The sequence below is a fragment of the Bufo gargarizans genome, chromosome 5 (genome assembly GCF_014858855.1).
Source record: "Bufo gargarizans isolate SCDJY-AF-19 chromosome 5, ASM1485885v1, whole genome shotgun sequence".
NCBI lineage: Eukaryota > Metazoa > Chordata > Amphibia > Anura > Bufonidae > Bufo > Bufo gargarizans.
The window spans coordinates 74,313,861-74,338,907 of NC_058084.1; the positions used below are offsets into that span (position 1 = coordinate 74,313,861).

General features: G+C 46.3%; 1 protein-coding gene across 1 annotated transcript in view; it reads right to left on the reverse strand.

Moving 5' to 3' along the window:
* Nucleotides 1-24,195, reverse strand: part of ZFAND1 (zinc finger AN1-type containing 1) — a 33,427-nt gene extending 9,232 nt beyond the window's left edge. Inside the window, exons 1-6 of the mRNA XM_044295004.1 lie at nucleotides 24,014-24,195; nucleotides 14,659-14,701; nucleotides 13,707-13,746; nucleotides 12,759-12,886; nucleotides 12,587-12,678; nucleotides 7,363-7,484 (exon numbers count right to left, since the gene is read on the reverse strand). Coding sequence (XP_044150939.1) covers nucleotides 7,363-7,484; nucleotides 12,587-12,678; nucleotides 12,759-12,886; nucleotides 13,707-13,746; nucleotides 14,659-14,701; nucleotides 24,014-24,068 — 480 coding nt within the window. The 5' untranslated portion in view covers nucleotides 24,069-24,195. The remainder of the gene's footprint in view (nucleotides 1-7,362; nucleotides 7,485-12,586; nucleotides 12,679-12,758; nucleotides 12,887-13,706; nucleotides 13,747-14,658; nucleotides 14,702-24,013) is intronic.
* Nucleotides 24,196-25,047: the final 852 nt, after the last annotated feature.

Sequence of the window (25,047 nt, forward strand, 5' to 3'; positions counted from 1 at the left end):
CATGCGGACCTCTGAATGGAGCCTTACAGGGGGGTGATCAATGACAAGGGGGTGATCACGCATATAGACTTCCTGATCACTTCCCTGTCATTGATCACCCCCCTGTAAGGCTCCATTCAGACGTCCGCATGTGTTTTGCGGATCCGATCCATGTATCCGTGGATCCGTAAAAAATCATACGGACGTCTGAATGGAGCCTTACAGGGGGGTGATCAGGGAGTCTATATGGGTGATCACCCCTCTGTCATTGATCACCCCCCCTGTAAGGCTCCATTCAGACGTCCGCATGTGTTTTGCGGATCCGATCCATGTATCCATGGTTCCGTAAAAATCATACGGACGTCTGAATGGAGCCTTACAGGGGGGGTGATCAGTGACAGGGGGGTGATCACCCTGATCACCCCCTGTCATTGATAACACCCCTGTAAGGCTCCATTCAGACGTCCGCATGTGTTTTGCGGATCCGATCCATGTATCCATGGATCCGTAAAAATCATACGGACGTCTGAATGGAGCCTTACCAGGGGGGTGATCAGTGACAGGGGGGTGATCAGGGAGTCTATATGGGTGATCACCCCCCTGTCATTGATCACCCCCCTGTCATTGATCACTCCCCCTGTAAGGCTCCATTCAGACATTTTTTTGGCCCAAGTTAGCGGAAATTTTTTGTTTGTTTTTGTTTTTGTTTTTTTCTTACAAAGTCTCATATTCCACTAACTTGTGTCAAAAAATAAAATCTCACATGAACTCGCCATACCCCTCACTGAATCCAAATGCGTAAACATTTTTAGACATTTATATTCCAGACTTCTTCTCACGCTTTAGGGCCCCTAAAAAGCCAGGGCAGTATAAATACCCCACATGTGACCCCATTTCGGAAAGAAGACACCCCAAGGTATTCCGTGAGGGGCATATTGAGTCCATGAAAGATTGAAATTTTTGTCCCAAGTTAGCGGAAAGGGAGACTTTGTGAGAAAATACAAAAAATATAAATTTCCGCTAACTAAAAAAAATTCTAGGAACTCGCCATGCCCCTCACTGAATACCTTGGGGTGTCTTCTTTCCAAAATGGGGTCACATGTGGGGTATTTATACTGCCCTGGCTTTTTAGGGGCCCGAAAGTGTGAGAAGAAGTCTGGGATCCAAATGTCTAAAAATGCCCTCCTAAAAGGAATTTGGGCACCTTTGCGCATCTAGGCTGCAAAAAAGTGTCACACATCTGGTATCGCCGTACTCAGGAGAAGTTGGGCAATGTGTTTTGGGGTGTCATTTTACATATACCCATGCTGGGTGAGAAAAATATCTTGGTCAAATGCCAACTTTGTATAAAAAAAATGGGCAAAGTTGTCTTTTGCCAAGATATTTCTCTCACCCAGCATGGGTATATGTAAAATGACACCCCAAAACACATTCCCCAACTTCTCCTGAGTACGGCGATACCAGATGTGTCACACTTTTTTGCTGCCAAGGTGGGCAAAGGGGCACATATTCCAAAGTGCACCTTTCGGATTTCACCGGTCATTTTTTACACATTTTGATTGCAAAGTTCTTCTCACACATTAGGGCCCCTAAATTGCCAGGGCAGTATAACTACCCCACAAGTGACCCCATTTTGGAAAGAAGACACCCCAAGGTATTCTGTGAGGGGCACGGCGAGTTCCTAGAATTTTTTATTTTTTGTCGCAAGTTAGTGGAATATGAGACTTTGTAAGAAAAAAAAATAAAAGAAAAAATCATCATCATTTTCCGCTAACTTGTGACAAAAAATAAAAAGTTCTATGAACTCACTATGCCCATCAGCGAATACCTTAGGGTGTCTACTTTCCGAAATGGGGTCATTTGTGGGGTTTTTCTACTGTTTGGGCATTGTAGATCCTCAGGAATCATGACAGGTGCTCAGAAAATCAGAGCCGTTTCAAAAAGCGGAAATTCACATTTTTGTACCATAGTGTGTAAACGCTATAACTTTTACCCAAACCATTATTTTTTTGCCCAAACATATTTTTTTTATCAAAGACATGTAGAACAATAAATTTGGCGAAAAATTTATATATGGATGTCGTTTTTTTTTTGCAAAATTTTACAGCTGAAAGTGAAAAATGTCATTTTTTTGCAAAAAAATCGTTACATTTTGATTAATAACAAAAAAAGTAAAAATGTCAGCAGCAATAAAATACCACCAAATGAAAGCTCTATTAGTGAGAAGAAAAGGAGGTAAAATTCATTTGGGTGGTAAGTTGCATGACCGAGCGATAAACGGTGAAAGGAGTGTAGTGCCGAAGTGTAAAAAGTGCTCTGGTCATGAAGGGGGTTTCAGCTAGCGGGGCTGAAGTGGTTAAAGGGACTCTGTCACCAGGTTTCACCCCCTCCAGATAAAAATATGGTTATGTTCAGGGAGCTTTAACCATTCCTAATGTGGTCTTATAAATGTAATCTGTAGGCTCATTTTGCTAAAAATACGCTATTACTAACCTGTCATTCATAAAAATAAGGTGCCCAAGGGGATGTAAATGGATCCAAGCTGCCGCCCGCACCCGCCGCCGTTCGTGCCCAGCTCCGCCTTTCCCAACCTCAGCGCCGCCTCATAATCTTCTGTGACGCCTCCCACTCTCCCTCCCTCCCCCCTGTTCCTGCTGTAACATTGCAATGTTACAGCAGGAGGAGGGGGGAGGGAGGCGTCACAGAAGATTATGTTGGTTACAGATGGTGTTGGTTACAGATGTCCTGCCCTATAAAAAACACACACCAGTTCTGGGTTTGCTTCTCACAAGAAGCATTGCCTGATGTGAATGATGCTACGCACAAAAGAGCTCTCAGAAGACCTACGATTAAGAATTGTTGACTTGCATAAAGCTGGAAAGGGTTATAAAAGTATCTCCAAAAGCCTTGCTGTTCATCAGTCCACGGTAAGACAAATTGTCTATAAATGGAGAAAGTTCAGCACTGCTGCTACTCTCCCTAGGAGTGGCCGTCCTGTAAAGATGACTGCAAGAGCACAGCGCAGACTGCTCAATGAGGTGAAGAAGAATCCTAAAGAGTGTCAGCTAAAGGCCTCATGCACACGACCGTTGTTTCATTCCGTGTCCGTTGTTCCGTTTTTCGTGATTTTCTGCGGACCCATTGACTTTCAATGGGTCCGTTGAAAACTCGGCTAATGCACCATTTGTCATCCGCGTCCGTGATCCGTGGTTTCAGTCCGTCCCAAAAATATAACCTGTCCTATTTTTTTCACGGAAAACGATTCGTGGTCCCATTCAAGTCAATGGGTCCGTGAAAAAACGCGGAGGCACACAATATTGTCATCCGCGCATCTGCTTTTTTCCTATCATTTGACTTAGACTTTTTTTTTTACTTTCCTTCATGTCTTGTGATCCTCCAAAAATAAAAGAAGACACACGGAAACAAAAATGGAAACGGATCACGGAACAACAGAACCCCATTTTGCGGAACGGAACACAGCAACGGTCGTGTGCATGAAGCCAAAGACTTACAAAAGTCTCTGGCATATGCTAACATCCTTGTTAGCGAATCTACGATACGTAAAACACTACACAAGAATGGATTTCATGGGAGGATACCACAGAGGAAGCCACTGCTGTCCAAAAAAACATTGCTGCACGTTTACAGTTTGCACAAGAGCACCTGGATGCTCCACAGCAGTACTGGCAAAATATTCTGTGGACAGATGAAACCAAAGTTGAGTTGTTTGGAAGAAACACACAACACTATGGGCCAGATTTATCACTACTCTGACAGCTCACTCCACTTTAACATATGGCTAAAGTCAGTTTTAGCCAAGTCAGTTTTATGATCGGCCCTTTAAGACTGTAATAAATGTGGTTTGACGGTAGCAGTTTATCCGTCAGTAAGCAGCTTTACAAAAGTCGCACATCTTTATGAAAAAGTTGCATGTTCTATTAAAAAGTCTCATAAGATAAGCATGGTCCTCACTGGAGTGAAATTGCGACTTTTTTGCGACTTTTTAAATAGTCCCAATAGTAAATCTGTCTAGAGATTCATTTACATAAGAAAACACGCCCACTTTCAGAAAACTGGCGAGGATAGTACAGAGCAGAAAAAAGTCGCAAATTTATGCGCAGTTTAAGTGATTGCGCAAAAATTTGCGACTTTTTCACTCCATTATTCTGACTTGAGCTAATGATAAATCTGGCCCTATGTGTGGAGAAAAAGAGGCACAGCACACCAACATCAAAACCTCATCCCAACTGTGAAGTATGGTGGTGGGGGCATCATGGTTTGGGGCTGCTTTGCTGCATCAGGGCCTGGACGGATTGCTATCATCGAAGGAAAAATGAATTCCCAAGTTTATCAAGACATTTTGCAGGAGAACTTAAGGCCATGACCTCAACCCGACTGAGATGCTGTGGCATGACCTCAAGAAAGTGATTCACACCAGACATCCCAAGAATATTGCTGAACTGAAACAGTTCTGTAAAGAGGAATGGTCAAGAATTACTCCTGACCGTTGTGCACGTCTGATCTGCAACTACAGGAAACGTTTGGTTGAAGTTATTGCTGCCAAAGGAGGTTCAACCAGTTATTAAATCCAAGGGTTCACATACTTTTCCCACCTGCACTGTGAATGTTTACATGGTGTGTTCAATATAAACATGGTAACATTTAATTCTTTGTGTGTTATTAGTTTAAGCAGACTGTGACTGTCTATTGTTGTGACTTAGATGAAGATCAGATCACATTTTATGACCAATTTGTGCAGAAATCCATATCATTCCAAAGGGTTCACATACTTTTTCTTGCAACTGTATTTCTGTTATGCCCTGGACGTACATCTCCTAACAGACTGATAGTTATCTGGAGCTCCAGGGCAATTAGTAGGACAAGGGTAGGTGCATCCTGTGCCCCGTAGTCTTCATGTGTAGTAAATCAAGTACAGGAATCATCCTCTCCTTCCCCACACTGGAATACTTCCGTCAGGATAAGAGCATTTGTACACACATTTCAGCAAGTCTTCTATATTGTGAAATATTTTTGTCTTGGTGACTCTTAAGAAAGACAATACATGTGTCACACAGACAACTAGTATAAGCGCTTCCTGGTTGTCATATACGAAATCTTAAATTTATGAATGTAAGAAGAGAGAACTGTGTCTTACAGCAGTGGTAATACCTGGGCCAGAGTTTGTGGCGTCAGAGAATCTACTAGAATACGGTGACATAATTTAAGGAAGTGACAGTAAAGGATTTTGAAGAAATGGCTGTTGCATTGGTTTCTTAAAGTGTACCTAAACCTTGACATAAACTTTATTAAACTTATTCTAAATGTGATGATGATGCTTTGTAGGGCTGCAACGATTAATCGATGTAATCGATTATATTCGATAACTGGATTCGTTGTCGACGAATCCAGTTATCGAATAATCGCCGATTCGTTGCTATGCGGGCGGGCGCTGCATCTTTATTTTACCTTTTTACAATGACGCTCCCGCTCCTGTAACAGCCAGGCAGAGCGGACGGCGGCGTAACGTCACTCAATCACGTGACGCGCCTGCTCCGCCTCCTTCATTCATGAAGTGGGCGGAGCAGGCGCGTCACGTGATTGAGTGACGTTACGCCGCCGTCCGCTCTGCCTGGCTGTTACAGGAGCGGGAGCGTCATTGTAAAAAGGTAAAATAAAGATGCAAGCGCCGGGGCTGTTAGGGGGAAGGGGGGTCTGTGTATAGCACTGCTATGGGGAGGGGGGAGGATCTGTCTATAGCACTGCTATGGGGAGGAGGGGGGGTCTGTGTATGGCACTGCTATGGGGAGGGGGGTCTGTGCACTGTTATGAGGAAAGGGATCTGTGCACTGTTATGCCCATAACAGTGCACATATCCCCCTCTCCATAACTACGCCGTCCACAGATCCCCCATAATAGTGTCGTCCACAGATCCCCCATAATAGTGTCGTCCACAGATCCCCCATAAACGCCGTCCACAGATCCCCCATAAACGCCGTCCACAGATCCCCCATAAATGCCGTCCACAGATCCCCCATAAACGCCGTCCACAGATCCCCCCATAAGTGTCGTCCACAGATCCCCCATAAGTGTCGTCCACAGATCCCCCCATAAGTGTCGTCCACAGATCCCCCATAAGTGTCGTCCACAGATCCCCCATAAGTGTCGTCCACAGATCCCCCATAAGTGTCGTCCACAGATCCCCCATAAGTGTCGTCCACAGATCCCCCATAAGTGTCGTCCACAGATCCCCCCATAAGTGTCGTCCACAGATCCCCCCCATAAGTGTCGTCCACAGATCCCCCCATAAGTGTCGTCCACAGATCCCCCATAAGTGTCGTCCACAGATCCCCCCATAAGTGTCGTCCACAGATCCCCCCATAAGTGTCGTCCACAGATCCCCCATAAGTGTCGTCCACAGATCCCCCATAAGTGTCGTCCACAGATCCCCCCATAAGTGTCGTCCACAGATCCCCCATAAGTGTCGTCCACAGATCCCCCATAAGTGTCGTCCACAATTTGTTTTAATATGGCCTTTGAACATAATTTTTCAAGTAAGATCATATAAACCTCTGTTTTGTAATTTTGTCGTTTTTCCCGATTAATCGATTAATCGTAGAAATTAATCGGCAACTAATCGATTATTCAAATAATCGTTAGCTGCAGCCCTAATGCTTTGCAAACTGTACACTCGGACACCACTGACATGCTACAGGTATATGGATTCCGCTGGGTCCACGTTGGGCGCTGTGCAGGCGGGACCTTCCACAGCACATCGCTGCTCCTGCCTGTACCAGACCCGCTCTCGTAAAGCCTGGCATAGGTGAGCTATGTCAGGCTTTAGCAGAGCGGGCACAGGCAGGAGCAGCGATGTGCTATGCAGAGCTCCTGACAGCGGTATATGAGGGGTTAAATTGCCAGGATTGGAATAATCCTGAATTGAGAGCAGGGTGCCAGCTGTACCCACATGTGATGGTGCGGGCCCAGCTCTTGAGTCTGTCCCATCACTGAGACTAACGTAGCTAAGCATTAACTCACAACACTCAAAGATGTAAAAGTACGCCATTTAATGTGAAAGGGTTAAGTACATATAGATACAGATTCTCCAGGGTTTCCCACAAAAAGTGAAATCTGTGGTTAAAATCTTATTTCCTAACAGAACGGTCATGCTATGTATTTGGAAAGGCGTGCAGATTTTTTTCTGTTTTTCATCCCTATATGGAAAAATTACTGGAACCTAAACGGACGCCATTATAACCAAAACTGTCCGGATTATACAATATTCATTCAAAACACACAGGTCCCTCATAGCTGCCATGGCACTCTTGTGAACAGAAGCTGGGATGCTAGTGTGGACAAAGCCTGAAACAGCAGTATTAACCTTACCTGAGGTAACGTTTTATCCCCCAGCGCATGTAACTTCAGCTTCATTAACGCCACCTTTGCCGCAGTCTCTGCATTTTTTGCCCCTCTGCGTGCTTTGTTTGGCGGAGCTGACTTTTTGGAATCTGGAAATCACATTAATATTATACATTAAAGCTATGGTATTAATATAATTATATTCCCCCTAAACTATGAGAAGCAAACTCTGTCGGGCAGAGCAAAGACACTGAATTTAAAAAAGGCTAATTTCCCTGGGTTGAGGGCAGCATTTCAGGGCATAGACTTGGAGAAGCTACTGTCACATAATAACACTGAGGATAAATGGGAGAGCTTCAAATCCACATTGAGTAAATGCACACATTTTTTTATCCCTTCAGGTAACAAGTATAAACATCTAAAATGAAACCCTCCATGGCTTACAGCTACTGTAAAAAGGGCAATAAATGACAAAAAAGGGCATGTAAAAAATACAAATCTGAGGGGCCAGATGAAGCCTCTGAAGTTTACAAAGGGCTTAACAAAATCTGTAAAAAGGAGATCAAAGTTGCAAAAATACAAAACGAACAGCAGGTAGCAAAAGAGAGCAAAACAAATCCCCAAAAATTATTTAAATATATAAATGCTAAAAAAAACAAGGCCTGAGCAGGTAGGTCAGCTAAAAAATTGGTAAAGGGGGGTTTAGTCACGGTAGATAGGGAAAAGGCAGAGTTACAAAATTTTTTTTTTTAGCTCTGTATATACAAAAGAAGAGAAAGGAGCTGAAATCTGTGGCGCTGGGGTTGTTAGTACGTCCAGTGATATACTCAATTGGCTAACTGTAGATATGGTTTAAGCTAAGTTAAATAAGGTAAATGTGAACAAGGCTCCGGGTCCAGATGGATTACACCTAAGATTTCTTAAAGAGCTTAGTTCAGTCATTGCTTTGCCCCATTTTATAATTCTTAAAGATTCTCTAGGGACTGGTACAGTGCCAAGTGATTGGCGCAAGGCAAATGTGGTGCCCAAATTCAAAAAAGGATCTAGGTCCTCCACAGGTAATTATAGACCAGTTAGCTTAACTTCTGGGAAAAATGTTTGAAGGACTCTTAAGGGACTATATACAGGAGTATGTGACTGTAAATAATATAAGTGATAACCAACATGGGTTTACCAAGGACAGAAGTTGTCAGACTAACCTGATTTGTTTTTATGAGGAGGTGAGTAGAAGCCTGGACAGAGGGGCGGCTGTGGATGTAGTGTTTCTAGATTTTGCAAAGGCTTTTGATACTGTCCCTCATAGACGCTTAATAGATAAAGTAAGGTCTGTAGGCTTGGAAAGTATAGTTTGCAATTGGATTGAAAACTGGCTGAAGGACCGTGTCCAGAGAGTTGTGGTCAATGATTCCTATTCAGAATGGTCCCGGGTTATAAGTGGTGACCCCAAGGTTCAGTACTGGGTCCTCTATTATTAATTTATTTATTAATGATATCGAGGACGGGATTAATAGCACCATTTCTATTTTTGCAGATGACACTAAGCTGTGTAGTACTGTACAGTCTATGGAAGATGTCCATAAAATACAAGGTGACTTGAACACTGAGTGATTGGGCATCAACTTGGCAAATGATGTTCAATGTGGACAAATGTAAAGTTCTGCATCTTGGTAGTAATAATCTCAGTGCATCATATGTCCTAGGTGATGTAGCACTGGGAGAGTCACTTATAGAGAAGGATTTGGGTGTCCTTGTAGATGGTAGATTAAATAACAGCATACAATGTCAATCAGCTGCTTCTAAGGCTACCAGGATATTGTCATGCATTAAACGAGGCATATACTCGCGGGGCAGGGATGTAATATTACCACTTTACATAGCGATGGTGAGGCCTCATCCAGGATCCAGGATACTGCTTTCTTCTCCCTGCAAAAATGTCCCATGTTCTTTCCTTCCTATCTGATCGGGAACAATCCTGATCACTGCTTGTTAGCGCCATTTACATGCAGCAATGATCAAGACTGTATGAGGTTTGACAATCGTTACTCTGACCGTTCATCCCCATACAGTTTCCTTGTATGTCGGCAGTATACACAGGGTGATGTGCTGCAGACTAAAACATTTGAAGTGCTGCATAAAAGATTGAATTACCCTAGTGTTTCCTTGTTCCGTAGGTGATCGGTGGCACATTTACACGGGCCAACTATCGAGACTGAGCATTCGTATCCTCGGACCATGTAAAAGGGTCTTAAAGAGGACGTGTCACCACAAAATGCAATGCGATTTGCAGGCAGCATGTTATAGAGCAGGAGGAGCTGAGGAGATTGATATATATGTTTGAGGGATAAAGATTCAGTAAAACCTGTAATTTACACAATTTTATCTTAGCTTTTTCCTCCTCCTGTAAACAGCTATCAGTACAGGAAGGAGGTGTTATCAGTGACTGATGGCATTGTGTGTATAAGTGTGTATACAGAGGTAGCTGTCAGTCACTGATAGCTGTACACGGGAGGTGTTATCAGTGATAGTATACTCTGTGTAAGTGTGTATACAGAGGTAGCGGTCAGTCACTGATAGCTGTACACGGGAGGTGTTATCAGTGATAGTATACTCTGTGTAAGTGTGTATACAGAGGTAGCGGTCAGTCACTGATAGCTGTACACGGGAGGTGTTATCAGTGATAGTATACTCTGTGTAAGTGTGTATACAGAGGTAGCGGTCAGTCACTGATAGCTGTACACGGGAGGTGTTATCAGTGATAGTATACTCTGTGTAAGTGTGTATACAGAGGTAGCTGTCAGTCACTGATAGCTGTACACGGGAGGTGTTATCAGTGATAGTATACTCTGTGTAAGTGTGTATACAGAGGTAGCTGTCAGTCACTGATAGCTGTACACGGGAGGTGTTATCAGTGATAGTATACTCTGTGTAAGTGTGTATACAGAGGTAGCGGTCAGTCACTGATAGCTGTACACGGGAGGTGTTATCAGTGATAGTATACTCTGTGTAAGTGTGTATACAGAGGTAGCGGTCAGTCACTGATAGCTGTACACGGGAGGTGTTATCAGTGATAGTATACTCTGTGTAAGTGTGTATACAGAGATAGCTGTCAGTCACTGATAGCTGTACACAGGGGATGTGTTATCAGTGATTGATAGTATTCTCTATGTAAGTGTGTATACAGAGATAGATGTCAGTCACTTATAGCTGTACACAGGGAGGTGTTATCAGTGATTGATAGCATTCTCTGTGTAAGTGTGTATACAGAGGTAGCTGTCAGTCACTGATAGCTGTACACAGGGGATGTGTTATCAGTGATTGATAGTATTCTCTATGTAAGTGTGTATACAGAGATAGCTGTCAGTCACTGATAACCCCTCCTTTAAGCACAGGGCCGTACGTAGTATAGCGGCTGCACTTGGTATCGCAGCTCAGACCCTTTTCTCAGCTTAGCCTAGACCATGTGATAGGTGGGGTTCCTTGGTTTCGGACCCTCAACTATCCCCCCAACCCTTTAATGATCGGGAAACGTAAAAAAAAATATTATTTTCGTTTTTAACCCCAGCACTCCCAAACCCATAACTTTTAAGAGGGTTTGCGGGACAAGATGCACTTTCTAATGGCATATACAGTTGCATTAAATGTGGTGGGAAGCTGGAAAAAATATTCCAAATGGGGTGGAATTATAAAAAAAAAAAAAAAAAATTCCGCCACAGTTTTATGTTTTTTTTCTTACACCATTTCCTATGCGGTAAAACTGACTTGTTACTTTTATTCTCCAGGTCAGTACGATTACGGCAATACAACATATGTAGAGTTTTTCTTGCATTTTAATACTGGAAAAGAATAAACATGTGTTTTTCTTTTTCATCACCATATTCTGACCCCTCTAACTTTTTTGTAGTTATGTCTACGGAGCTGTGTGAGGGCTTACCTTTTGCGGTGTGTATGACTATTTGATCGCTTTTTATAAAAAAAATTGGTGGAAGGCAAAGCGACCAAAAGACGGCAAGCAGCCATTTTGACCTTTTTTTCTGTTTTGAAGTTTTCCGTATGGAAAAAATATTTTTATATTATAATAGTATGGCCTTTTTTGCAAGCTATGATTTTTTTTATGGTTTACATATTGTTATTTACATTTTGGGGAAGGGGGTGATTAGAAGTTTTACATTTTTCTACTTATTTTTTACTTTAGATTTATAAAAACATTTTTTTAAACTTTTTTTTTATGGTTCCCTCAGGGAACTATTACAAGCAATCATCAGACTGCTTGTCTCATATCAATGAGAATTTTACTATGTTTCTATGGAGCCCTACCACAGGCAGGGGCTCCGAGAGAAACTAATATGGGCAGCCTCCTGTCACACATTGGGACAGGGGCTGCCGCATACATGCTCCGGCTCCCCTAATCCCCACCCCACGTTTGACCACTACATCTGAAGGGTTAAAAGTCTGACCGGCGGTAATGTGTGATGCCAGTGGGGGCCATTTTTAAATGCCTGGCCGGCAACTTAATTTTACTTTGGATGGTCGGGAAAGGGTTAACTAACGATGACTTATCTTTGGGATAGATCAGCAATATTACATTGGTGGGCAGATTTGGCATATCTGGGGGCCCCCATTGTATTACTAAGCTCTGCCCCGCTCTCAGCTTGGCAGTACAGCTTGGGGTCTTCTGCTGCTACTCTACAGCTGAGGAGGGCTCCCTTCCCCCATTGGTGCGCTGCAGCTGAGTTCGCTGCACAGGCGGTATGTACGCTGCTGTTTTTGTTCTTTTTCAGCCAACTTCTAATGGCTTACAGAGGTTCAGTGATTTCTGGTGGTAAAGTCCGCTCCTGGGTCTGATTTCTGGCACCCCCACAGATAGGCAGACAGAAGGAACTGTGGCATGCCAAAACTATCGCAGCTCTGTACGCCGTCAGGAAATATACTGACAGCACTAAAGGTAAATTCACATGTGGATTTGCAGTGCGGATTTTGCATCGCACATATGAACAAAATTTTAACACGGAGCAAGTCAATGGCGTTTTGCCCACACTGAATGTTTTGGCGGGTTTCATTTTGAAATCTGCAGCATGTTCATTATCTCGCTGAACTGACGTCACTGGAGTTTTTAATCTATGGAGATTTTAATTTAATTCCACAAAAATCCTCATCACATTCCAATATAGACGTACGTGACAAACTGTGAACTAAGCCTAAAGAATATGATGCACTGGACATACATGAATAAATCATAGAAAGGAACACTTACCTACAATCTCTTTCACCAGCTGCTGGGTTGCAGACATCCGTGGCTTTGGGGCCTCCAGTTTCTCACATTCGTGGTCTGGCTGGTGACGATGCCTGGAAAAGACAGAGGGGGCCACATAGAATAATAATAGGGCGAGGGGCAAGCAGTGAGACATCTATATGACCCAACAAACCTCAAGCAGAAATGTTTCCTGCAGAAAGGACAAAACACCTCCACCAATTCCTTCCCGGTGCAGCCTGTGTAAGAACAAGGGTATTGCGTGCTGCCCTCAGACTGTCCACTGCTGCCGCCTGACGTCACCTGTATAAATACATGGTCATACATGTGCTACAGTACTAACAACCACTTATACACAGTCCAGATACGAATATTTAGCATGTGACCGCCAAGGAGTCATAGGATCTACGAGATATTTCTAGTTCCTGGTGAACTCATCTTGAAGCCCATGAGCCCAAATCTAAAATCTGCAACCGGGCCCCCATCTAACATACATTATTTATAGTACCGATGCCTTTCTATGTGGCAGAGGAGTTATCGGGCCCCCACAGGCTCACCACATACTGCTACCTGTGCACCCCTTGGTCAGCATTAAAGGGGTTATCCAAACTATAAAACATGCCCCCCAATGCCCGGGCCCCTCATATAGATTATACTTACCCTGCTCCCCAGCACCCGTGTCGCTCCTGATCCCCGCACGGCCGTCGCTGCATCTCGTCGAGAGGATCAAAACATCTGGCGACGGGAGGGGGGGAGCAGCCAATCGCAGGCCGCTTTGGGGACGAGCCTCCCTAGCATCGCGGGTGGCACTAGGGAGGCTGATCCCCGGCGTGGCCTGCGATTGGCCGCTAACCCAGAGCCAGATGTTTTGATCCGCAAGACGGGGAGATGCATCGGTGACCGTGCGGGGATCAGGAGCGACACAGGTGCCAGGGAGCGGGGTAATCTATATGAGGGGCCCGGGCACTGGGGGGCATGTTTTATTGTTTAAATAACCCCTTTAACATGAACACAGGCCATACAATAAGGGAGATTTACTAAATGCATCATAAATGAAACTCAATTTGCAGCAAAAGACTGGTGTACATGCCTTGAGACAGTTTTAAATAAAATCTTAGCTTACCTCCGGGCAGCCATGGGAATCCCTGCTTCTATGTGTGAGGCTTTACAGGAAGAAAAAAAAACATTTTTACATATATATATTTTTTTATATAAGGTTCAATGCTGCGATGAAACATCTAACAGGACATGTAAAAATGGGAAATATCTGGAATACATCAAGAATATGTGTGATCAGTGTGGGAAAGACCACATGGGGGCCATGGCACTTCATTGAGTATTGGGCCCCTTTGTTCTAATGATCATGGAAGCTGTTTTGGTGCCTCTTTAGCAGTATTGGAGCGCCGCATTACGGGCAATTCCCTAATGTAACAATATAACCGGAATCAGAAGTGCGGAGCAGCGAAGGGGAATTTTTTCCAAGGAGCCTTCAGCAGGAACAGGCGCAGTTTTATGGCAGCCTGTCATCTGTGAATGAGCTTTTCCAACTCTCTTCTTATGGGCAACATCTCCACTTTGCAGCAGTTTTAATAACTCTCACCCTGGGTGTCTGTCCTATGTCACAGAGCGCTGTCTCTTTTTTCGCAGCCGGAGTCAGACTGCAGACGGGCCCTTACACGTTCTACTGAGCCCATCTTCAGCAGCGAGGGGACACGGCCCCTGTCTGAGTGCTTCTAGCTCCTTGTCTTATACATCAGTATACTCTCACTGATCAAAACCCTTGATAGGTCTCTATTACATATCAAAAGTATTTCAAAAGGACAGTTATATAGATGCCTATTCTGCAGAGAAATCCACATGCTATTCATGCCCCTTTGTTTCCAATGGTAATCCATCTGCCACTACATATGGCTGTGGATCTTTTCCATGCAGATATGAAATGTGCATCAAGTAACATGTCGCTTCTTGATGCAGTTTCTGTGTGGAAACAGGTGATTTTTTTCGTGTGAACATACCCCAGCATACTGTAAGTGACTGTTATAACATGGGGCCTCTATATGGAGAAATTCACTCACCAAAAGACTCTTGCGCAGCCATCACAGACAAAGGGAAGGAAATCTATAAAGGAACACATTGGAGGCAGGTTTAATGTCCATAAGGGTTTGCTCACATGTACACTCCTGCTTTTAAGATCCCTCAGATTTCTATGGGAAACTGACCCATGAGATGTATTCTAACAGATCAGGGGTTGGCCATTTTTAGGCTACGGTTGACCAATGTGTATGTAAGATCACTAATGCCACTTACTAATATAGCCTTCTGTGGTGTTTTCTTTATTACACAGGCCATGCCCCCTTGTTGGGTAAATCTTCTTCTGTGTTGTCCACATAGAGGTACTGTCTGTAAGATGGCCGCTGATGGAGGGGTATACAGACACACTGCGCCTGCACTAAACTCCCAACAGTGAAGAGCAGATGGCAGGTGCAGGGTATCTGAATGGAGGAGATCACTTTCTGAGATCAGCATCCAAGTAGGTGTCTTATCAGTGACTACTGGCAATCACTATGTAAGTGTGTGCACAGAGATAGCTGTCAGTCACTAATAGCTGGGAGGTGTTGTCAGTGATTGATAGCATTCTCTGAGTAAGTGTGTATACAGAGGTAGCTGTCAGTCACTAATAGCTGTACATGGGGAGGTGTCATCAGTGATTGATAGCATTCTCTGTGTAAGTGTGTATACAGAGATAGCTGCCAGTCACTGATAGCTGTACACAGGGAGGTGTTATCAGTGATTGATAGCATTCTCTGAGTAAGTGTGTATACAGAGGTAGCTGTCAGTCACTGATAGCTTTACACAGGGGATGTGTTATCAGTGATTTATAGTATTCTCTATGTAAGTGTGTATACAGAGATAGATGTCAGTCACTGATAGCTGTACACAGGGGGGGTGTTATCAGTGATTGATAGCATTCTCTGAGTAAGTGTGTATATACAGAGATGGCTGTCAGTCACTTATAGCTGTACACAGGGAGGTGCTATCAGTGATTGATAGCATTCTCTGTGTAAGTGTGTATACAGAGGTAGCTGTCAGTCACTGATAGCTGTACACAGGGGGTGTGTTATCAGTGATTGATAGTATTCTCTATGTAAGTGTGTATACAGAGGTAGCTGTCAGTCACTGATAGCTTTACACAGGGGATGTGTTATCAGTGATTGATAGCATTCTCTGAGTAAGTGTGTATACAGAGATAGATGTCAGTCACTGATAGCTTTACACAGGGGATGTGTTATCAGTGATGGATAGTATTCTCTATGTAAGTGTGTATACAGAGATAGCTGTCAGTCACTGACAGTGGTGGTCTTTTTACCACCACTCAAACAATGCAATTGCTTGGGGCCCCCTCCCGTCAGGCCTCACAGGCCCCCTCCCTCCTTCACTAAGGCCCTATCAGCTGCAGTGAGGAGTCTTCAGCCCAGCAGATAACATGTACCTGATCTGTACTCAAAGAGATTCCTGTGTATTATCTGTACTCAGAGTCATCACTATTATCTGTAGTGTTACATAGGACTGCAAGTAACATCTACACATTATCTGTAGTCAGAGAGTTATCACTGTGCTATCTGTGGTGTTACACAGGATTGCGGGGTAACCTACTATATTATCTGCGGTCAGAGGGGTATCACTGTGTTATCTGTGGTGTTACAAAGGACTGCAGGGTACCCTATATTATCTGTAGTCAGAGGGGTATCCATGTGTTATCTATTGTGTTACATAGGACTGCAGGTGACATCTACTACATTATCTGTAGTCACAGAGTCATCACTGTGTTATTAGTAGTGTTATGTAGGACTGCACGTGGCATCTACATTATCTGTACTCAGAGCCGTTATGTCTGTTTTTTTTATCTAGATGCTGAATTTAAAGGGTTTCTGTCACCTATAAAATGGTTATTAACCTGGCTGACATTAGCGATGTGCTAATGTCAGCGGATCATAACTATATTAGTGCCATCTCACTGCCTAAGGCCTTTATTGAGAAAAATGTACTTTTATAATATGCAAATAAGCCCCTAGAAGCGGTCGGGCGGGCGTTGAACCTGTACCTAGAGGCTCAGTTTTCCCACCTCTTTTCGCGCCCTTCTTCTCTTGATTGACAGGGCCAGGCAGTGCTGCTCCCCTACCTCCGGCCCTGTCTGCAGTGTAAATCTCACGCCGTTCAGTATTCAGCGCAGTAAGGAAGCCAGCAGCCGCCGAACGTCCTTCCCTTACTGCACCTGCGCGAGATTTACACTGCAGACAGGGCCGGAGGTAGGGAAGCAGCACTGCCTGGCCCTGTCAATCAAGAGAAGAAGGGCGTGAAAAGAGGTGGGAAAACGGAGCCTCTAGGAGCAGGTTCAATGCCCCCCCCCCGCTCGCTCCTAGGGGCAAGTACATTTTTCTCAATAAAGGCCTTAGGCAGTGAGATGGCACTAATATAGTTATGATCAGCTGACATTAGCACATCGCTAATGTCAGCCCGGTTAATAACCATTTTTCAGGTGACAGAAACCCTTTAAGAGCTTCCTGATTAAAGTGACCCCAAAATGTCTTCAATTAGGGCCCCTCACACATTATTTTGCTTGAGTCCTTAGAAATGCCAAGTCTGCCACTGGTCACTGATAAGATGGCCCTGGGCCAGCGTCAGCACCCGGCACACCGGGCAAGTCCCGGGGCCCGCTGCCACTGGCATAGCTATAGGGGTCACAGCGGTATTTTTCGCTTCATAAGACGCAGTCTTATAAAGGGAATACTAGTGGGCGCTTCCATTATGGACGTGCTCAGTAGTCTGCAGGAGGAGGGGGAGTGAAGCGCTGTACTCACCCCTCCTCCCTGGTCTCCTCCAGGATGCGCTCCACGGTCCTGACTGTCTACAGCGTCATGTGCGTGCACTATGGCCTGGCGCTGCAGGCAGTCAGATTACTGTGCAGCATGGGCCCAGAGAAGACGAGGGAGCACAACTGCAGAGGAGAACGCTGGACTGGGAGAGTGGTCGCAGAGCAGGAGAGGTAAGTTAATGTATTTATTTTAAAGTCTGATCTGAGGTCTGATACTTGGGGGGTCTGACTTTGAGGTCTAATGGGGGTCTGATCTGAGGTCTCACATGGAGTACTAAAGGGGGTCTGATATGGGGGGTGGATCTGACATGGAGTATTGATCTGAGGTCTGATATGGGGGTCTCACATGGAGGTCTATGTTGTAAAGATGAATATAGTCTAAAGGGGGTCTGATACGGAGGTGGGGTGTTGCCTGTCATGAAGGTCTAATGGGGGTCTGATCTGAGGTCTGAAACTGGGTTCTGATATGGGAGTCTGACATGGAGGTCTAAAGGGGGGTCTCATGTGAAGTTTGATATGGGGGTCTGATCTGAGGATCTGTTATGGGGGTTTGAGGATCTGATATGTACTGATGCACATTATTAGGGGGTATTTTTTGTACTGGCGCACATGATCTATAAGGTTGGTTTCACACGAGCGCGTTCAATGCTTTGTGAGTGTCTGCTAGAGCTCCCGTCCGGATCTATGTAGCGCTGATAGGATCGCATAGCATTATATTGATTTACGATGCTAAGTAACCCTTCTGGAATGTATTGAATAAAGCCTCATTCACACGTCCGTGGAACGTGGTCCGTGAGATACCGGACTGGCATCCTGCGGCACAAAGCGCACAGCGTCATAGCAACCAATGACGCCGTGCGCTCCTGCACTAAGCAGGATGCCAGTCCGGTATCTCACGGACCGTGTGAATGAGGCTTAACACTGACAGCATTATGTGAATACCCAGCCTAATTGCACATCAGTGTTTGGTCAGTGTTTTCCATCAGTGATACTGAGCCAAAATCTGGTGCAAGTGAAAACCACAGAACAGGAACAGATCTTTCCCTTATACCTTATATCTGTGGAGGCTCCAATCCTGGTTTTGGCTCACAATCACTGACCGAACACTGACGTGTAAATAAGGCCTAAGGCTGAGTTCACACGAGCGTGTCCGGATTAGGTCCGGATGCGTCCCGGTGTATTGCGGCAAACCCGCGCGATTAGGTACGCAATTGCAGTCAGTTTTGACTGCGATTGCGTTCCGATGTTCAGTTTTTATCACGCGGGTGCAATGTGTTTTGCACTCGCGTGATAAAAAACCGACTGTGGTACCCAGACCCGAACTTCTTCACAGAAGTTCAGGTTTGGGTTAGTTGTAGTGTAGATTGTATTATTTTCCCTTATAACATGGTTATAAGGGAAAATAATAGCATTCTGAATACAGAATGCTTAGTACAAGGTCAATTGAGGGTTAAAAAAAAAAAAAAGAAATTAACTCACCTTGTCCTCTTCATCGCGCAGTTCCCGGTCTCTTCTGATGAGCTGTCGGCTAAAGGACCTTTGGTGACGTCAGATCACATGCTCCAATCACATGGTACATCACCACGGTGATGTACCATGTGATTGGAGCATGTGATCTGACGTCACCAAAGGTCCTTTAGCCGACAGCTCATCAGAAGAGACCGGGAACTGCGCGATGAAGAGGACAAGGTGAGTTAATTTCTTTTTTTTTTTTTTAACCCTCAATTGACCTTGTACTAAGCATTCTGTATTCAGAATGCTATTATTTTCCCTTATAACCATGTTATAAGGGAAAATAATACAGTGAATAGACTGTCACCTAGCAACCATGAGTGAAAATCGCACCGCATCCGCACTTGCTTGCGGATGCTTGCGATTTTCACTCAGCCCCATTCATTTCTATGGGGCCTGTCCTGCGTTACAAACGCAGAATATAGAGCATGCTGCGATTTTAAAGCATTGCAGAAGTGATGCGTGAAAAAAATCGCTCATGTGCACAGCCCCATAGAAATGAATGGTGCCGGATTCAGTGCGGGTGCAATACGTTCACCTACCGCATTGCACCCGCGCGGAAATCTCGCCCGTGTGAACTCAGCCTAATACATGCAGTTTCATTGCCGCGAACGCTGTGCAAAATGCCACAAGGGGGCCCACTGAGACTTTATCGCCCAAGGGCCCTCATGAACCTGGACCCAGCCCTGAGATGGCCCCCATGTACAACTTGAGGTCAGAAAGTGCAGAGATATAAATGTAAAAATTACAAGTTTAACCCATGAAGCTATATACCAATCTGCTCAGCTCCTCCCGCTCTATAACGTGCTGCCTGCAGATTGTACTGCTTTCATGGGAACAGGCTCCTTCTAACCATGGTATCCGCAAGAACTGACACTTATGGAGGACATGGACATTATGTGTATAGGCAGTTATAGCGCATGTTACTGAACTGTGATCTGTGAGAAGATCGTTTTTTCTTCTCTTTTTGCTGGCTATGCTTATTGTTTTGATCAAAATGTATTGTCTTAGATTTTATTACATCACAGTGAGGGCCTGGTCCATATATAATGCTTGCATCTATTTTGTCAGTGCATTATTAACTTTTTGTTTCTGTGATTTCTTTTCATGAATGTAGCCAGAGACATCCGCACATTTATTTATTACATCGGGCAGGATGTTTTTATCTTTGTTTATCTTTTTTCTGTTATTTTTGATTACTATGTAGTATTTGCTTGAGGGAGTGGCACCTTCAAGTGTGAATGCGCACCTATTTTCTCTTGGGAGTAGCATTCCTCTGCACTTTTGCCCTTCCTATCCAATAGAGCGCCTTGATTAGGTGGTACATATAGGTGTGTCTGCTCCTCCTCCCATTGGTTGCTTGATGCACATGGAGGTGACTAGGAGCAGCGGCGTCTGCGCTCCTGAACATAGAAGCCCAATGGCTTAGGTAGGCAGGCTCGGACTGGCCCACAGGGGTACAGGGGAATCCCCCGGTGGGCCCCTGAGCAGGGTGGGCCCCTAGTCTCCCACCCCCTGCACAAGTGGCACATAATACAGTATACTTACTGCACTTAGGGGTGGGCGATATGGCCTAAAATCTATATTGCGATATAATTTTAAGCATGTGCGATATGCGATATATATTGCGATATATTGTTTTCTATGTTGGGGGGGGGGTGTTTAAATTTATTTTATTTTTTTACTTTTTATTTATTAATAGAGATGAGCGAACTTCTGTTTTAAGTTCTGCGTCTAAAGTTCGGGTTTGGATTAGCGGAGAATCCCGATCTGGAACCGGATATGGATTCCGACTTCCGTTGTGGTCCGTGGTAGCGGAATCAATAATCGGCCATTATTGATTCCGCTACCACGGACCACAACGGAAGTCGGAATCCATATCCGGTTCCAGATCGGGATTCTCCGCTAATCCAAACCCGAACTTTAGACGCCGAACTTAAAACAGAAGTTCGCTCATCTCTATTTATTAACTATTGGCCTCCTTAAGAGCTAGAACCCTTGTCATATTCACCCTAATAGAGCTCTATTAGGGTGAATAGGACTTTACACTCTCCCTGCTGCCCTGTGCATAGTGCACACAACAGCAGGGAGCTGACCATGGCGCCAGCCTCTCATGTGCTCCCCCAGCCTCTTATCTTCCCCCCCAGCCTCTTATCTTCCCCCCCCAGCCTCTGATCTGCCCCCCCCCAGCCTCTGATCTGCCCCCCCCCCAGCCTCTGATCTGCCCCCCTTCCCCAGCCTCTGATCTTCTCCCCAGCCTCTGATCTGCCCCCCTTCCCCAGCCTCTGATCTTCTCCCCAGCCTCTGATCTTCTCCCCAGCCTCTGATCTGCCCCCCTTCCCCAGCCTCTGATCTGCCCCCCTTCCCCAGCCTCTGATCTGCCCCCCCCTTCCCCAGCCTCTGATCTTCTCCCCAGCCTCTGATCTGCCCCCCTTCCCCAGCCTCTGATCTGCCCCCCTTCCCCAGCCTCTGATCTGCCCCCCCTTCCCCAGCCTCTGATCTGCCCCCCTTCCCCAGCCTCTGATCTGCCCCCCCCTTCCCCAGCCTCTGATCTGCCCCCCCCCTTCCCCAGCCTCTGATCTGCCCCCCCCCCTTCCCCAGCCTCTGATCTGCCCCCCCCCTTCCCCAGCCTCTGATCTGCCCCCCCCCTTCCCCAGCCTCTGATCTGCCCCCCCCTTCCCCAGCCTCTGATCTGCCCCCCCCTTCCCCAGCCTCTGATCTGCCCCCCCTTCCCCAGCCTCTGATCTGCCCCCCCTTCCCCAGCCTCTGATCTTCTCCCCAGCCTCTGATCTTCTCCCCAGCCTCTGATCTGCCCCCCTTCCCCAGCCTCTGATCTGCCCCCCCCTTCCCCAGCCTCTGATCTGCCCCCCCCCCTTCCCCAGCCTCTGATCTGCCCCCCCCTTCCCCAGCCTCTGATCTGCCCCCCCCCTTCCCCAGCCTCTGATCTGCCCCCCCTTCCCCAGCCTCTGATCTGCCCCCCTTCCCCAGCCTCTGATCTGCCCCCCCCTTCCCCAGCCTCTGATCTGCCCCCCCCTTCCCCAGCCTCTGATCTGCCCCCCCCCTTCCCCAGCCTCTGATCTGCCCCCCCCTTCCCCAGCCTCTGATCTGCCCCCCCTTCCCCAGCCTCTGATCTGCCCCCCCCCTTCCCCAGCCTCTGATCTGCCCCCCCCCCTTCCCCAGCCTCTGATCTGCCCCCCCCCTTCCCCAGCCTCTGATCTGCCCCCCCTTCCCCAGCCTCTGATCTGCCCCCCCCTTCCCCAGCCTCTGATCTGCCCCCCCCTTCCCCAGCCTCTGATCTGCCCCCCCCTTCCCCAGCCTCTGATCTGCCCCCCCCTTCCCCAGCCTCTGATCTGCCCCCCCTTCCCCAGCCTCTGATCTGCCCCCCCTTCCCCAGCCTCTGATCTGCCCCCCCCTTCCCCAGCCTCTGATCTGCCCCCCCCTTCCCCAGCCTCTGATCTGCCCCCCCCCTTCCCCAGCCTCTGATCTGCCCCCCCTTCCCCAGCCTCTGATCTGCCCCCCCTTCCCCAGCCTCTGATCTGCCCCCCCTTCCCCAGCCTCTGATATGTCCCCCCTTCCCCAGCCTCTGATATGTCCCCTCTGGTAACGCAAACCCCCCCTCCCTCCCCAGTATTAATCATTGGTGGCAGTGGCCACAGGGTCCCCCTCCTCCCCATCATTGGTGGCAGTTTGCAGTTCCGATCGGAGCCCCAGCAGTGTAATGCTGGGGCTCCGATCGGTTACCATGGCAGCCAGGAGTCACGCTGCTGAAGTCCTGGCTGCCATGGTATGTTAGTAAGCAGAGAGCAGCGCATTATACTCACGTGCGCTGTGGCCGCCGGTCGCTCCTTCTTCTCATAGGTCTGTGCGGCGCATTGCTAATGCTGTAAGCATTAGCTATCCGCCGCACAGACAGAAGAAGGAGCGACCGGCGGCCACAGCGCACGTGAGTATAATGCGCTGCTCTCTGCTCACTAACATACCATGGCAGCCAGGACTTCAGCAGCGTGACTCCTGGCTGCCATGGTAACCGATCGGAGCCCCAGCATTACACTGCTGGGGCTCCGATCGGAACTGCAAACTGCCACCAATGATGAGGAGGGGGGAGGAGGGGGACCCTGTGGGATATGGCCGGCACATTCATTGGTAGCGCAGTGGCCACAGTCCCTCCCCTCCTCCTCCTACTCTGTCCTCATTGGTGTTCAGCGGCAGCCGCGCACAGTGGGGAGGGATTCCCTCCTCCTCCCTCCGCTGTGCCGGCCGGCTCAGGAGAACATGGTGCGCGCGATCATATCGCGGTCCGGCGATATGGCGAAAATCCATATTGTGGCCCAAATTCATATCGCATATCGCCTATATCGCCTATACCGCCCACCCCTAACTGCACTACATACATATATTCAATGTACAGCTCCTACACCAGCCTATGTTCATATAAAAAACTTGTTAAAATATTTATTATATTTGAATGTATCCGTACGGTGGGCCCCAAAATAAATTTTACTGGTGGGCCCTATGTTCCCCAGCCCGACACTGTAGGTAGGTTTAGCGTAGGACCCGCCTGACCTGAGACCACCTTGTTGCTGGTAGGCGGGCTCAGATGTGTTTTGATCAAAATGTATTGGCTGAGAGTCTCAGATTTTATCAGAGTGTCCATATATAATTCTTGCATCTATTTTGTCAGTGCACTATTATTTTTTTATTCTGCGATTTCTTTTCATGAATGTAGCCAGCGACATCCGCACATTTATTTATTACATCGTGCAGGATGTTTTTATCTTTGTTTATCTTTTTTTCTGTGATTTTTGCTTACTATGCTTATTGTACTCAGGCATGTGATCACCCTGCTATGTTCCAACCTCTATACTGCTCAATGATGTTTTACAACACAATTGTTTAGTCCGAGTTGATTACTTCTGTATTTTAACACATTTTTAATGCTCTATATCGTAGATACATTGCACGCCATGAAATCATACAAGTAATAGATCATGCCACAACTTTTCTGAATTAGTAGAAATCTATCCAATCACAGACACATCAGTTACCCAGCTGCCCGCAGTGCTCCACATCACATTGCTGCCCGATCTCCAGCTCTGCCATGACGATCTCAGCCACTAGTAACTCTCATATGAAGCCATTCAATGATAAAAGCAGATTCTGCTATCGAGTCCTCTGTACAATAACAGTAGGTACTAGCTCATTTTCCTGTTGTCACACTGAGACGCTGTTGAATGACGTCATCAGAAGGCGATCTTAGGATAGCTCTATCAACTCCACAGACACAGGAACTGAGACCAGGATTGTAGTTGGTGTACGGGCTCCACCTAGTGGCTGGATGACGGTTGTGCAGGGATACCATGCAGTAAACTATTGGGATTGTGGCACAAGCAGGTGCTGCCCTGCAAAGTGACCTGGCTTTTCTAGTCCCAGCATAGACAGGAAAACACAGCAATAAATTACAGTAATGAGTAGTTTTATTAACATAATTTGTCTGTATTTGGCCATCCCCCGCTCCTAGAACAGCATTTGTGCGTAGTAAGGTCTGTAAGTAATTGCAGTTCAAATAATATTACTATGCGTTGCACACTTAAAGGGGTTGTCACTTCAGCAAATGGCATTTATCATGTAGAGAAAGTTAAAGGCAGCTGGCAAAGTCCCGGAGGGTACAACGTGCTTGCGCTGCTGGCCTCCATTCATTTCAATGGGGCCGTCAAAAATAGCCGAGATTTCTGTTGGCCCCATAGAAATGAATGGGAGCGGTGGCCGCACAAGTTGGTGCACTCCTATTAACTTCTGTGGGGAAACACTTGGTGGTGGTTGGACCTGGGGAAACCCAGCCGCCACCTTTCCCGCTCTGTTCTCGGTGTCCCAGAGGTAGGACACGCACCTATCAGACAAGCGATATGCCACCATTGTCTCAGATGGGAATACTCCTTTAATACAAGGTACTTACTAATGTATTGTAATTGTCCATATTGCTTCCATTGCTGCTTGATTATAAACTGCTTGATTCCAAGGGTTACAACCACAGCTTCAGCGCATATATGTGGTGGTCAGGATGACAGCTGCTGCACCAGCC